The sequence below is a fragment of the Pseudocercospora fijiensis genome (assembly GCF_000340215.1).
Source record: "Pseudocercospora fijiensis CIRAD86 unplaced genomic scaffold MYCFIscaffold_9, whole genome shotgun sequence".
Taxonomy (NCBI): domain Eukaryota; kingdom Fungi; phylum Ascomycota; class Dothideomycetes; order Mycosphaerellales; family Mycosphaerellaceae; genus Pseudocercospora; species Pseudocercospora fijiensis.
In genome coordinates this window covers 539628-554896 of record NW_006921540.1, presented here as the reverse complement: position 1 = coordinate 554896, position 15269 = coordinate 539628, and the positions used below count along the sequence as shown (strand labels likewise).

The 15269-nt window shown below is 41.8% G+C and overlaps 1 protein-coding gene across 1 annotated transcript; it reads right to left on the bottom strand.

The window, feature by feature from the left end:
- Positions 1–3: 3 nt before the first annotated feature.
- MYCFIDRAFT_178459 (uncharacterized protein) lies at positions 4–6696 on the bottom strand (the record flags this gene model as incomplete). Its single annotated transcript, XM_007932514.1, has 6 exons — positions 4–75; positions 113–257; positions 291–324; positions 389–471; positions 497–1044; positions 6679–6696. The coding sequence occupies 6 exons, from the start codon at positions 6694–6696 to the stop codon at positions 4–6; spliced, it is 900 nt and encodes a 299-aa protein (XP_007930705.1).
- Positions 6697–15269: the final 8573 nt, after the last annotated feature.

Here is a 15269-nt window from a genome sequence, read left to right as displayed (position 1 = left end):
AGATCACTTAATGTATCTGTCAAGCTCAGTCTGTCTTGTGGTGTATTCCCGAATGAGCGAAGAAACGATCGTGTCCTGAACATATCGCATGCATAATCATATCGCCTTCAACAGCAAGCGAAGCAGCATTGAATAGCTCGGAAGGCCAATGATTTGTTTGCCAAGACATGTGATGGCAATGAATGATGCCAGTGCCATCACGATTGGCAGTCCGCTCGGGCAGAGTCGCATTAGGAAGGATGGCAAGGAGATTGAGCCTAGTGATAGCGTGTCAGAGCCGAAAGCCGCACAGCCTTAGTGCATCAGGCTGTACAGATGCTCGGGCTCAACATGCACTTCAGGAAGGCTTCTATCGGCTAGAGGTGGCAAGCCGAGCTGTGGTCATCACGCTCCCATCTTCGTGCTCTCGTGCTCCTGAGCAAGCATGGGTGCAAGCTGCTTGCTGAAGGTGTTCCTGAATTCAACGGCGTGCTCGACTGCTGAACGCCACACTCACAGCGTCTTAGTCCCAGCAACATCATACCCCGGCAGAGTCCTCAACCTCGTAGCCATCCAACTCCCCGAAATCTTCCTGAACTCCAACGTACTGACCGCCGGACGAACAAGCCCTCCCGGAATCCCATGCGTTTCCGTAGACATCATGACCTTTGCAATACACGCCTCCTCATCAAGACAAGTACAAGTGGCATCAATGACCTTGTTGAAATACTCGGGCGCTCCAATCGACATTTCCTGATGGAATCGAATATGTTCTTCTTTGGTTTGCGGACGATGGATGATGCCTTTTTCTTGCTTCTTGACGACGGAAGGCAAGAATGATGCGGAATCGAAGCGGCCTGCTGGGTCGTTGCGGAACTGGGGCGCTAGGAGTGACCAGGGTTCTGATGATGGGTTGAAGTTTCGGTCGTTGACTGCTTGCATGATGCTTTTTGTGACGTGCTCTAGGTATCGTGCGGTTGCTGACGAAGCAGGGTCAGTTGGCACGTAGTCTGCGGTCATATTGGAGAGCAGCGCATTGGGTATGAGGTCGAGGTGATGGTGAGTCTTGTGATGGCGTTGATTGAATCACGGCGATGGCGATATCAGGAGTGTATCAGTGAGGCCCTGTCTACTTGCAACAGGTTATCGCATAACCTGGCCGTAGATTATAACAACTCTTCCAATAACCAACCTGTCTCATGCGACAACGGTTATTGAATCGTAGGTTATCGCTGTGCTCGTAAACTCGCTGAGATTATGCTATATATAGTATGATTAGCAAAACCAACTCTTGAGGAGCTTTTAAGCCTATCCGTGCGCCTGGTAGACTTCCGGCCTAGCGCCGTAGTATCTACCTCTTTCTCTACGTCTTTTGTAAAGCTACGAGACTAGCGGTATAGCGATCGAGAAGGTATAGGACGGCGGAAGCGAGGATAGAGCGATTATTAGCGATAGTGTTGTCGGTAAGCGCCGTTGCTAGCACTATACCGTTACTGCTCGAAGAACTACCTAAATTGCGCCGCCGTGCGATATATCGACTACTAGGACGAAGGTCGGTTTAAATAGACTATAATAAGATAGAAAGCGAGGCGTTTCGAGTGCTATATAGTCCGCCGAAGTACTACTACGAGCGTACGAGGTTAAAGTAGCCGGTATTGCGCGCGTTAGTTAATAAACTACGGAAGAATAGATTAGAAGATAAGAATAAGAACAAATACTCGCTAGAGGTACGCGTTATCCTCTTCCTAGTTATAGTAGGGTATAATAGGAGCCTTAGTAACCTCGCTAACGACTTCGGTATAGCAAGAGAGATACTAAGAAGGATAATATATACTATATCGCGCTGTTTGTATCGTATAGCAAAGGACTAGATTAAATTGCTATAGAAGGACGATAAACCGCTATAGTCTAAGGGTGCCGATAGTAGCAAGTTTTAGCTATACTTTAAGGGCGTTATAGGCGCTATCGACGGCACTTTGTTAATAGCTAGTCTACCGAAGATTAATAGTAATCTATAGCGTTATCGGAAGGGCTATATTACGTAGAATGTAATAGCCGCCTATAACTTATTATTGCGCTTCTTATTCGTAATGCCTAGATACGAAGGATTAGCGACAGATAGTACTATATTAAGGAAGGCCTATTAGTTAGGCTTCGACGTACTAGATAGCTATTTCTATCTCGCTAACGGTAGTTATTCGTTTAAAGATCCACGGCTTCTCGTACTATATTAGAAGATACGATATTATCTCTATAAGCAAGGCGAGGCTAAAGAACGACCGGCTAACTATCGAGAGATATATAACCTCCGCTACGCTTAGCTTCGTAACTATATCGAGAGGGTATTTAGTGTAATAAATAGGCGGTTTAAGATTATTAAGGAGGGACTAAATAGCTAGCCGATTGCTTAATAAAGTCGCTTTGTTATCGCCTATTGTGTTATCTATAACTTTATCCTATCCGACGGTCGACAACCGCTGTCTTTAGAGCTAGGCCTTCTTCTAACTAATGCTAAATTAAACGCCGCCCGAGAGGCCGATACTACGGCGGAGGTCTATGTCGATAATAGGCGCTACGCCGACGAGGTTAAGGATGAAAGTTACGTAGATTATCGTAATAGAATAGCGAGGTAGATATATAATAAATATAACGGTAATTAGTTAAGAACTAGACTTAATATAAGGGCTTAAAAGCAGGAGGTGCCGCTTAGAGTATAGCGAAGGATATAATAGGGGAGGGTTAATGTTTATAGAATGTAAAGGCAATAGGCGGAGTTCGGTTTTTAGTAAGGAACTTAGTATAGAGTCGATTTATAGGCTTAAACCGTACATATTCTAGACATTACTATCGCCTCTTCTACGCCTACTACTTCTCTAGTCGAAATTCTAGTAGGGTCGATATCGCAGGTTCTTAGCAAACTTCTGCGATATTAGAATTCGAGCTAGTAGGATATAGCTTTTCTATATATAATAGGCCCTCGTACGTAACTACAATTTGCTAGTAAAAATTAACAATACCTCTATACAAATTAATAGTATAGACGTTAGCGTACATTTCTACTAAAATTCTATACCTAATCTACGAATTCTCGCATCGAACTATATAATTATAGTATAGATATACTTCTTCTGCTATTTCTAAGCATTCTTATTAACAATAACCTATTGTCTATATCCTAATAGTACGTATCTACCTTCTATCTGCTATAGGTATATATTCTAGCGAATATTAGCCTTAATGTCCGTTAATACGGATAGGAAATACTCTTCAAACTGCTCCTAGTTTATACTCGAAGCGACTTTATAATAGTCAAATTCCCCGTTCTTCTTCGCGTACTCGCGTACTAACAATATGCGATTAGCTAACGGCATGTCTATCTTTGCGAACGTCTTGTTGTCTAGCAGTCGCTTTATAACGTTACTAACGATAGTACTAGCTTTAGTAGCCGCTAGAGCGTTAGTACGTTGCTCGTCCGCTAACTTCCTCGTTAAAGCTCGTTCTTCCTTGCTATCCTTTACGACCTTAGCGACTATTAAGACTATAGGCTTAAACGCCTTCTATAGCGACTTTATAATAGTTAGGTTCTTTTTACTAACCTCCTCGGCCTTCTTATAGACCCGATTAGCCTCCTTCTATATCTTCTTTTAGTGCTTTTCCGCCGCCTTCGTAGTACGTAATACTATTAATTGCTCTTCCGTAAAGGGCGTAGAAGCTACGCCTTCGGCGGTAACCTTAACCTTAGATTCCTTACTGCTACTACCGCCTTCCTCGTCGCTTTCGCTAAGAGCCTTATTAGATATTACATTCTCGCCCGTAGCTACCTTAGAGCCGATTAACTCGTCTATAATATTAAAGAACTCCGGCAATTTATCGCGGAAGGGAGTATACCTTAGATTCTCGTCGAAGTAAGCGTCTTCTACGTCCGACTCGGCGGTTAGAGGCATACTATTCTAGCTACTTATATGCTTTAAGTAAGCAATCTATATACTCTAGTCCTTCTTAATTAACGTCTACTTATTCTTTAGGTAGTTAGCAGTACGCTCCGTGCTATACTTCTTATTTATTAACGTTACTAGGTCTCGAAGGTCGCCTAACTAGAAGTTATTAGTATCGGTACTACGGCTAATCTTCTTAAACTTATTTAACTAATCGAGGAAATACTCGGTCTGCTCTTAAGTCTACTATTGCGGCGCTTTACGTTGCCTATCTTTATTAATTAGTATTGCAGTCGCTATACGCTTCCGAGTCGCCTTTAGTACTAGAGTCTTTAATAGAGTCTAAGAAGGTTAAGACTCGCTCGATTGAGAGGCTATAATATCTAGTATTCTAATAGCTTTAAAACGAGAGATTAGCTACTCGACTAACTAGACCCCGCAGTAGTTCGGTTTCCGAACCACTAAACGTATATAGTTTGGTTTCTTGGCGGCGAACTAGCTCCCTAGTTCCGGTTTGGTTTTTTCGAACTATATAGATTCCTAGTTTAAACTAGAGACTGTATTGGTTTTACTATAAGGATACTCTTATTCGACTGCCGGCTACGATTGCCGGCTATAATAGTAACTCTGTTACATTTACTACGCTCTTTTGCCGTTACTAGGGCGTAGTTGCCGTTGCTAGGGCGTAGTTGCCGTTACTAGGGCGTAGTTTTGCTATAAGGACACTCTTATTCGACTGCCGGCTACGATTGCCGGCTATAATAGTTACTAGGTTGTATTTACTACGCTTTATTACTGTTGCTAGGGCGTAGTTGCCGTTGCTAGGGCGTAGTTGCCGTTGCTAGGGCGTAGTTGCTATTACCGGGGCGTAGTTGCCGTAGTTGCGAAAGCTTACCTATATAACGTTACGTAGGCGGCAACAATTAGGGCTTCGCGATATTCTTACACTTTTAACTTCTTCCTCTATACCTATACCGACAATAACTACTATACGCTACGCCCCCGCCCCTTTCCCTTATAATAGTAAGAGAGAAGCGCGCCGTGCGCTAAACAGAAGATAGAACTAAAGACCGCGAGTTTGTTTTACCTAAGCGTCTAACTAAAAAGCGTAAGACTAAAGAGGAGTACTCTACGAAGAAGAATTCCGTACGAGACCGCGAGAGAAAGGACAAGATAGATAAGGATAAAAGAGCTAAGAATAAGAGAAGAAAGGCGCGGAATAAGGTATTCTATCGATAGCTAGCGCCTATAGAAAAAAGTAAAGGTTAGAATAAGAAGACAACCTAAGAGAAGGCTAAGAGGAGGAAAGAATTGCGGCTAGTTTTCGAGCGTAAAGTTCTAGTAGCGTAAGTCAATCTAGCTAGCGGCCGTAGCTAGCAGCTATAGCCGGCAGCTATAGCCGGCAGCTATAGCCGGCATATTTTTCTTTAATACGTTAACTAATAGCATTTAGACCTATAGCCGCTATCTCTATCGATACGACCGATAGTAACGGAGATGTTTAGATAGCCGAGAACAACAATACTAGAGTTTAGGATACCGCGATAGAGCTTAATACTACGAATAAAGGAACTAAAAAAAGCGAGGAGATACTATACGTCGATCTAGTAACAGGTATAGTCTTAGGGCCTAACGCTATAGACGATAAGCGCTAGGAGTAGATCGAGTATAGTTAAAGAGACGAGATACTAGTAAAGGGCTAAGGCATAAGTCCTATTAATTTAGAAAATTATAGTTAAAGCTACTACGAAAAGCTAGCAAGGATTAGAATCGAGACTAGTCGTCTTTATATCCTCGATATAGAGTAGAAGTTTCTTTATTAGTATTAGAGCGAAGCCTTTACGTCTATAAAGGCAAAGTAGCTTACGATTAATGCGATCGGGGCTAGGTATCTAGGGACGGCAGAAGTGTTACTATAGGAGGAAGGGGTATAGGTAATTATTCTATACTCGGTATATATAGCCGGCGTTCGTAGCCGGTAGATACTAATAGTTAAATAGAAAGCGTTTCTCGAAGGTAGAGTGCTACTACTATATAAAATCTTTACTAAGGTAGAGAGGGCTTATATCCGGAATCTAAGCTACTAGTAGGATAGGTTAGCGTTGGAATTCTCTAAATCTCTATATAAGCCTCCGAAGGATTACCTATTTCAGCGATACAGCTTTATCTCGACTACTCCGTAGGTACCCGAAGAAGCTCGAGCGCTCTTTAAGGTCTTTACTAAGAAGCGGAAGGAGTTCGAGGATTAGGATTAGTTAATAGAGCTGTTAGTTAGTCTTAGGTTTCGTAGTTAGACTCGGCCTAAGCATTTACTTATCGAGTATCTTATACCGAAAGAGGATAGATTAAGACTAAAAACGAGCTTAGATTCGTTAGGTATAGTAGCTCGGTTCCGTTAGTAGGAGAGAGCCGCCGTATAGAAGGCAAAATTTAGGTAGTTAGGGTAGCTAGGAAAGAAATTCTAGTAGTTAGGCTAGCTAGGGTAGCTAGGAAAAAAAATCTAGTAGTTAGGTAGCTAGGAAACAAAAAAAAAAGGTAGCTAGCTATTTACTACCTAGCTATTCCTAACGATACGATACTATAAAAGAAAGGGTGTTTCTCTATAGCTACTAGTATACATCTACTACTCCTAAGTCCTTACCTTACCGTACGAAACCTTAAAACATGCCGACCGACATTGTATATATACTAGGCGCTATACTAGGAAGGGTAACAACGAGACGACAGTCGAAATAGTCTAGTATACGAGCGAGATTACGACAACGTCGAGAGGAGGTCGCATACTTACCTTCGAGCCTATCGAGTCCTAGACTACGATTAGGGCTAGATTTATCCTCTCCGAATCCTAGTAGTAGGAATTTATTATAGGGTACTACTACCTAGTCCTTACCTTTACGGAGTCTAAGTAGAAGGTTGTTCGGAGATATAAGAACATCGAGTATTAACCCGGAAATCTTCGAAAAGGCTAGCTAGGCGTATCTTTAGAAACCCGAGTATATAGAGCAGTTCAATTAATAGGTCTATAAGATATAGTTCCCTTTATACTTACGTTCGAAGGAGTATAAACTCCGGAAGTACTCGATACGATAGAGGAGTAAGGAGCGAACGGACACATTCTAGAAGTTCTTTATAGAGGGGGCATTATACCGTTATACGACTTCTCGACTTAAAGGTTAACTAGTAATTATCTGTAACTTCTACGGTTTAATCTTAAAACACCCGAAACTAGGGGATAGGAACTCATCGCCTACGAACTATCTCTATTCTAAACAGTATCGGGAATCTTAAGGAGAGAGGAGAGTTAATATAGATATAGCGTTCTAGAAAGAGGTATATCTTCTAAAATGCCGGCTATAGCTACCGGCTATAGCTGCCGGCTATAGATTCCGGCTACCTAAATTAACCGTAGAGATCTAGCTAATTATTATAGGCTGCGCTTAAAGAAGCTCTAGGATTGAAGGCTACCGATTTCTCCTCCGAAGACTTTAAGCAACTAGCAAACGAAATGCTAGCTATAAACGGTCTTCCGGAAGACTTCTACGAAAGGGAGTCTATATAGAAGATATATCTATATCTTATAAACTACCCTCCCCTATTTCTCGGCGCGACAACCTAGCGTATTATATTCGAAAAGAACAAAGAGGCTACGTTAGACGATATTCGGGAGATCCTCCGTAATACTCGCCGAGTAGCTATTGCTATCGATAGCTAGTTAAGCCGGACTATAAGAGCCTCCTTCCTCTCGATTATGCTATACTTTATTAATTCGGATTAGAAACTCTAGGAACTTATAATCGGATTCCCTGAAATTCTAGGTTCCTATACTAGTAAGGATATAGCGAAGCTTATCTATACGGTAATAGATAGGGTTAGCGTAATAACGAAACTGATCTCGATTACTACGGACAACGCTAGTAATAATCGAACATTGTATAAGGCGTTATATATACAATTCACTCGTATATGTCTTTAAAATTACTAATTATATCGATAGGGTCGAGTACGTAGAGGAGATTATAAGGTCTACAATCTAGCTTAATCTTCCGAATATTAAGCTCGCTACGATTCCGGATACGTACGACAATACGCACGATAATAACGATAAAGAGGAGCCTATTAATAGCCCTAGCCCTATTAAATCGGAGCCGACGTCGTTGCTAGTTGCATCCCTATAGAAGTTTCCCTACCTCGCTTATATAGTTCAAATCGCGATCCGAGCCCTCTTTAAGACGCTTAAAATTGCACTATTAAACGACGACTAATAGAAGATCCTAGATAAGGATAAAGCAAAGTCGAAAGTCGAGGAACTTATTATAGCAATAAGACGGGATAAGGTAGAGAGCCTCGCTCTTGTTTTATATAAGGTATAACTTTTGTCCGTAGCCGGTACCTATAGTCGGCAACCTAGTATAGTTCTAACTCTTTTTCTCTAGCTTCGTCGTCTAGCAATATATACGAACTCGAGCTTATAGAGATATAACCGATTCGAGGCTATTTAAAAGAACCTAATCGAGCGCCCTAAAACCGATGCCTAGAATATCGTATAGAATAAGCGATAGCAAAAGCGGCCTCCTTAGCGCCTACTCCGTTTTACCTAAGACGTTAAGACCCGGTTCGATTCGACTTTCTATATAGTTACGAGGGGATATACTTTACGTACCGCTCTCGAGATCTATTAGAGTTCCGAGGGTATTAAGTAGCTCGGCCTTACCGCCGCCGAATAGCGCTAAGTAGAGTATCTCGTCGATATTAGTAAGCATTACGCGAAGGTTACTACTACGATTAGAAGAACCTAAGGACCGACGATCTACCTTGTCTTTGCGTACTATAACTAGCTCTTTAACGAGCTCGAGGAAACCGTAGCTAAGCTAGCTAAGAAGAGCGTTCCCTAGAAAGTAGCTATAACGAAAGCTATAGACACCTCCTATACTAAGTTGTATAAATATTATAGTACTACCTTTAACTCGTTCGGGGATATCTATAGCGTTGCGTACTTACTTAACCCGGTAGAAAAGGATATATACTAGTAGAGGCTAGAATAGAAGGCGGACGAGGTATAGCCGAAGCATTACTAGACTATTCTAGAAAAGATGTTCTACGAGCGTCGGAAAGAAACTAGTCTAAATACAGCTCCTATAAAGAAAAAGAAGGTTTAGAAGGCTCCGACATTATACCTATTTCGTAGGTAGGAAGTAGAGGCAGAAGAGGAAGCAACTACTAAAGTAAATAAAGAAGAGTTCGATTTCTATCGGCGCGCGAGTAAGTATAAACCCGTAGGCTCGGAAAGAGGGCTAATAATCTCTAGATCTTACCGGTCTTCTAGACGAATTCGGAGACGATATTCTCGCTATATAGCAGCGGTTAGAGCCTAAGTTTCTAACGATAGCGTCGGTCGCTCGGGACGTCCTCGCTATCCCGAGCGTAGGTATAGGCTATAAGAGGTCTTTTAGTATCGCTTGTTACTAGGGCCGCTTTAATCGAATATACTCGCCTACTACCTTCGAATCTATTATAGTATTCCGATACTATCTCCTCTACTAGAATCGCTAAGGTAGGTTACTAAAGATTATACTAAAGGAGTTAATCGAGGAATTAGAAAACCTTAAGATCGAAGAAACCTAGGAGCGCGAAGAGAATGCGAAATTTAGTCTAAGCGAAACCCTAATTAGCGATAACGAAGAGGAGGAGGGCGGAGGTAGAAGGCGATACCGGGTCGAGAAGCGGAAATATATATAGGCTTAGAGCAGCTTTAAGGAGACGAAGCGTTTACGTATAAGGTAATATAGCCGGCGTATATAGCCGGTATATGTCCGAAATGTGTTTCGAATTCCTAGGACCTAAACAGACTAGTTGCTATAGCAACCGACCCCGCTTACCTATAGACTATTTCTAATTCTCTATTCGCTCTTCCTCTCCTTCTTCCCTTTCCCTATATTCTTAAAGACAAACATGCCTTAAGGATTCGGCTCTTCGGGCCTTCCTAAGCCGGCTACCTCCCCTTCCTTAAGCTACTATCCTTTATTCGAATCTAACGATAACCTAATAAGGCGGTTTAATAGAAGACTATTTATTCTAGAAGGCAAGAAGTATTAATGTCTCCTTACGATTATATGCTTATTAATTTCTAGGTCCTACCGATATGCCCTCGTCGCCTAAACGCGTAGATAAATATCTTTAGAGGCTAAAGGGTAAGGGTAAAGCAAGCTAAGTATAGAGAGACCGTAGCGAGAACGAGATATCGGAAGAGCAAGGCTCTCCGTAGTATATACGAAGGAAGGGGGTTCCTCGGAAAATAGTACCGAAAAACAAGAAGGCTATAGGTAGATAGGAGAAGGCTAAAAAGAGTAGGCGGACAAAGACTATCGCGAAGAAAAGTTATCTTTCTATTAAAAGAAAGGGAATAAGGTAGGACTCGACGATAAAGAAGCGGCGCTTTAAACTAGGTACTATTGCCCTTCGCTAGATCCGGCTTTTCTAAAACAAAAGAGGGACCGAGCTTTTAATCCCTAAGACTCCCTTCTAGCGACTCGTCCGAGAAATTATATTAGATTTTCGGTCTAGTATACGATTTACGGCTAAGGCGATTAGTACTCTTTAGGAAGCTACGGAGGCATTTCTCGTAACCGAGCTTAAGCTTTTAAACCTCCTTACTATCTATACGAAGCGGGTTACTCTTTAAAATAAAGATATACAGCTTCTAGCTAAAATTCGGCGTCGGTTTATAGCGGATTAGTTAGAAATTGTATTTAGTCGTTAGATTAACCTAGGAGGAGGCCTATTTTCGCATCGTTTTACCGGCTATAGGTGCCGGCTATATTTCTGATTTTATCTCCGCGCCGTCCCTAAATCTAAGGTACGAAGTAGAAACCTAGCGCTCTATATTTATCCGGCTATTATAGAGACGAGCTACATTTAGATTAGTTTCTTCGTATATCGCGACCTAGCGGGTAGTAAGCGAAAGGGCGATAGAACGTTTATAATATGTCTCTATTTAGACCTAAAATACAAAGGTCCTAAGGAGCCCTAGTATCCTAACTATAAGGAGATTCTTTAGTATTAGTACTTTAATCCTCTATACTACGAGGCAGATAGTAAGCCTACGAGAGAGAAACTTTAACGAGAAATTCTCTATAATGCGTAGCGCTATTGTATAGCTATAGATGCGTACTAAGTCCGGTAACTCGAAGAAGAATTAAGACAGCGTATTAGCGACCGAGGAGGAGATCGATAGTATACTAGTAGAGTCGAGGTCTTATAAGCGAAGCATAAGATAATATAGGCTCTTAGTCGTATAGAGTAACGTACTATATAAATAACTAGGCGTACTACTCTTATTCACTTACGACCTATATCCTAGGATGCTCTTCTCGTACTTTTTATACTCTTTTCTAATACCTTACCTATAAGCGCTCCGCGATAACCGAGTAAATATAAGCTATCGGGTTTCCGCTCGGTACCTTAGCCTTCGAGATACGGCGGAGTTGATTCTCTATAATACGTAGCGCTATTATATAGCTATAGATACGCACTAAGTCCGGCAACTCGAAGAAGAATTAAGACAGCGTATTAGCGACCGAGGAGGAGATCGATAGTATACTAGTAGAGTCGAGGTCTTATAAGCGAAGTACAAGATAATATAGGCTCTTAGTCGTATAGAGTAACGTACTATATAAATAACTAGGCGTGCTACTCTTATTCACTTACGACCTATATCCTAGGATACTCTTCTCGTACTTTTTATACTCTTTTCTAATACCTTACCTATAAGCGCTCCGCGACAACCGAGTGAATATAAGCTATAGGGTTTCCGCTCGGTACCTTAGCCTCCGAGATAGGGCGGAGTTAAATTTAGAGCGATAGTCAGCACCCGTAGCCGGTATATAGAGACGGTAGTAGGCCTTTTTCTACTAAATAACTAGCTTGTTTAGTATAGCCTACCTAATATTTCTTATATTTACTAGCAATAGGCCTAGGTTACTTATAAGATTACTATAGCTAGTAAAGGCATTACTAAAGAATATCTATACTATAGTAGGATACTATTATTACGCCGGCTATTTATTAAAAGGAGGCTTTCGCCTATTACTATACCGGCTACATATGCCGGCTATATTTCAAAGTCTGCCGTACCTACCTTTTTTAGCCGTGCCTGCCTTCTTTCCTTGCTCTAACGTTACTATAATATAGGCTTACGCGAAGCTTACTCTATTACCTAGCGATACCGCGATACTACCTCTCTCGCTATATTCAACCTTCGTATCGATACCTATACCTCTACGCTCTATATCTACTACCTCCGTAATACCTTCGCTCCGCGCGCGCCTTCGTATACCTTCGTAACGCACTTTTTTCCTCAATTCGACGACTTTTATAATAGCGAATCTACTTAACTAAGTTACGACGCCTCGTAAGAAGGGACCTACTACTTCTACGGGTCGTAACAAGATCGGAAATAAAGGAACGAGTATAGTATATTAACGTAAGATAGCTACTACTACTACCGCTAGCTCCGGTGCTAGAAAGGGCGTCGCGAGTAAGGCTCCGCGTAAGACAACGGCGGGCAAGGCTCTACGTAAGACGACAACTAGCGCTTCTACTACTAGTAGCAATCGTACGAAGCGTCGATAGCGCCTAGGAAGTAAGTCCTATTTGTAGCCGGCAGCGTAGCCGGCAGCGTAGCCGGTAGCGTAGCCGGTAGCGTAGCCGGCATTCTTACTGTCTTTTTACTAATCCTTCTTTAGCCGTAGCCCTCCGTAAGATTCGGTAGTATTAGAAGAGTTCTAAGCTCCTAATCCGCAAAACTCCTTTCTAACGACTTATTCGCGAAATTGCCTAGGATTATAGAATAGACCTTCGCTTCTAAGCCTCCGCGATAGGCGCCCTTTAAGAGGCTATAGAAGCCTACTTAGTTCGTATCTTCGAATGTATGTTTCTCTTCTACCTCTTTTCGGACTATACTAATACTATTTTAGCGGTTAACCTTATAGCTATCTACGCGAAGCGTATAACGATTATAGACAAGGATTTCAAAGCACTCGATTAGATCCTAAAAGGCTAGAATGTCTACATTCGAGATAGTACTAGATAGGATAGATATACTAGTAGGAAGGATGTTCGTAGTGTCGTCTATAAGCTTTTCTATATACGAAATAAGCCGCTATTATACGGCGCTATATACCGCGCTCTGAATACTCTCTAAGTATATATATATAGTATAGTATACTTTATTAGCCGTACGGAATAGAAGTCTCCTAAAATCCTATTAGTACTAAGGAGTAAAAAGGCCGGCTACGCTGCCGGCTACGCTGCCGGCTACGCTGCTAGCTACGCTACTAGGTTTTTTAAAGAACTAAAAGAAGATAGACATTCCGGTTAATTTGTATTAGTTTAGATTTTTATAAAAAGAAAATAGGGAAAAATAAGGAAGGTTAAAGAGCCTAATAGTTATAGTTATAGGCACTATCCCTATTTTCTAGAGCATATTATATACCTGCCTTCGTAACTCTACCTAATACTCCCTCTAAATATCCTTATACTCTACCTACTAGAAATTCAACTAGGTACCTAGACCTGTAGCTGCCTCTATATCTTTTACTATCTTCTATAGGTTAAAGGCCTCTTCTATAGCAGCCTCTACCTCCTTATATAATACGAAGTTACTACCTGCCCTACCCTTTATATCTCCTAAATAACTAAGAGTTCTAAGGAACGAACTAGCATTCGGCCTTAGTATAGCGAGTAACTAGTAGAACGTTCTATAGAGCTGCCTTATAGCTCTTTTATATACTATACCGATACCGAGGGAGGAGCTATCCTAGTACTTAATATTGTCGAATAGTTCGGTAGGAAAGTGTATAAACTTCTTAAGGAGGAGGACTTCTAGGGAAATCGATAAGTTCTACCTAGATCTAGATAAAGACATTCTACTAAGCAGTTAGGGAATTGAACCGTAAACGAAAGGATGAAATTTATACCTAAGGAGTGCAGTTTCCGAACTAAACTATAATGCCTTATATATATATATATGCTTTTGATTAGTTAGTGCCCTTAGCTGATTGTCTATAGATTTAAGGTTATATAAGTACCTTTATATAACTACGTAGCCTAAGTAGGATTCGAAAATTCTATAAGTACTAAGGACTAAAAATACTAGCTACGCTGCCGGCTACACTGCTAAGTCTTACAAAGGGCTTGCTTAAAGCTACGTATACATTCGTACACTTCTTAAAAACCGATAAATTATATAGTTCGAACTAGCTACTTATATAGTTGCTTAGTAAACTAACCTAAACTAAACTAGAGTTTCGGCTTAGTAAACTAAACCAAACCAACCCGAACTACTGCGGGGTCTACGACTAACTATCTTTTTATATAGTAACTATACTATAAACTATACCTATCGAAAGTACTCGTCCTCCTCGCCCTTCGTCTATCGATTTCCTCGTTATTATACCGCCTATACCGCTATCGACATTATATATACTACTAGAAGCTATATAGTCTACTGCACGACCTTAATAATTATTATATAGCAAGAGGTAGAAGATAGAAATGTAGCTGCCGAGCCGCTAGCCGCGGAGGCTTAATATATAGGTCTTAATACCTAGTATTGTCTAATAGATAACCGGTTATAAGGCGCTATAACCTGAGCCGTTTATGAGGTTATTATAATCTCTTAGGTTGCGCTATAACCTGTTGCAAGTAGACAGGGCCTGAGGAAGAAGGGAAGGTAGTTCTAGAGAAGTTTGGAGTTGCAGGATCGATCCGGCTTGGCAGAGAGCAAGCGTGCTGACAGCCTTCCTCCGCATCATCGGTCACTCTGCTGCGGCAGCCGTTCCGTGCCTTGACACGAGCAAGCATGAAACTCACTCACTTCATCTAGTCATCCCCGGGGGCCTCATTGCCGTGTTGAGATCGAGCACATCCAACAGGCCTGCCGAACGTGATCAATATCAATCAGGCTGCGACGCTCCAATGCATCAAAAGTAGTACGGTCGTTGTATACTAGCGGATAAGGTAGCGTAGGCTAGGCTTCGGCATACCAGGATTCTCCACATCGACTAGCACCCTGGTAGTGTGCAGTTCGGGAGTAGGCTGATTGTGGCGGACAAAGAAGGAATCCGCTTCTCGGTGGAAGAATGTGAAGAGTCCACAGAGTTGGATGGAATGTCCACGTCGTGGGAACGCCATATCGATAAGATTGTGCTGAGACAAAGCGAGACGGCCCACATTCTTGAGAATGCTGAAGCCAGATTGGATATAAAGCACGCAATCGACTTGCGGTCCAATCACATGCAGCATTAGTAAGGATTGTGAGTGAAAAGCCGACGAAATTTGTGCCGATCCCGCTCTCGG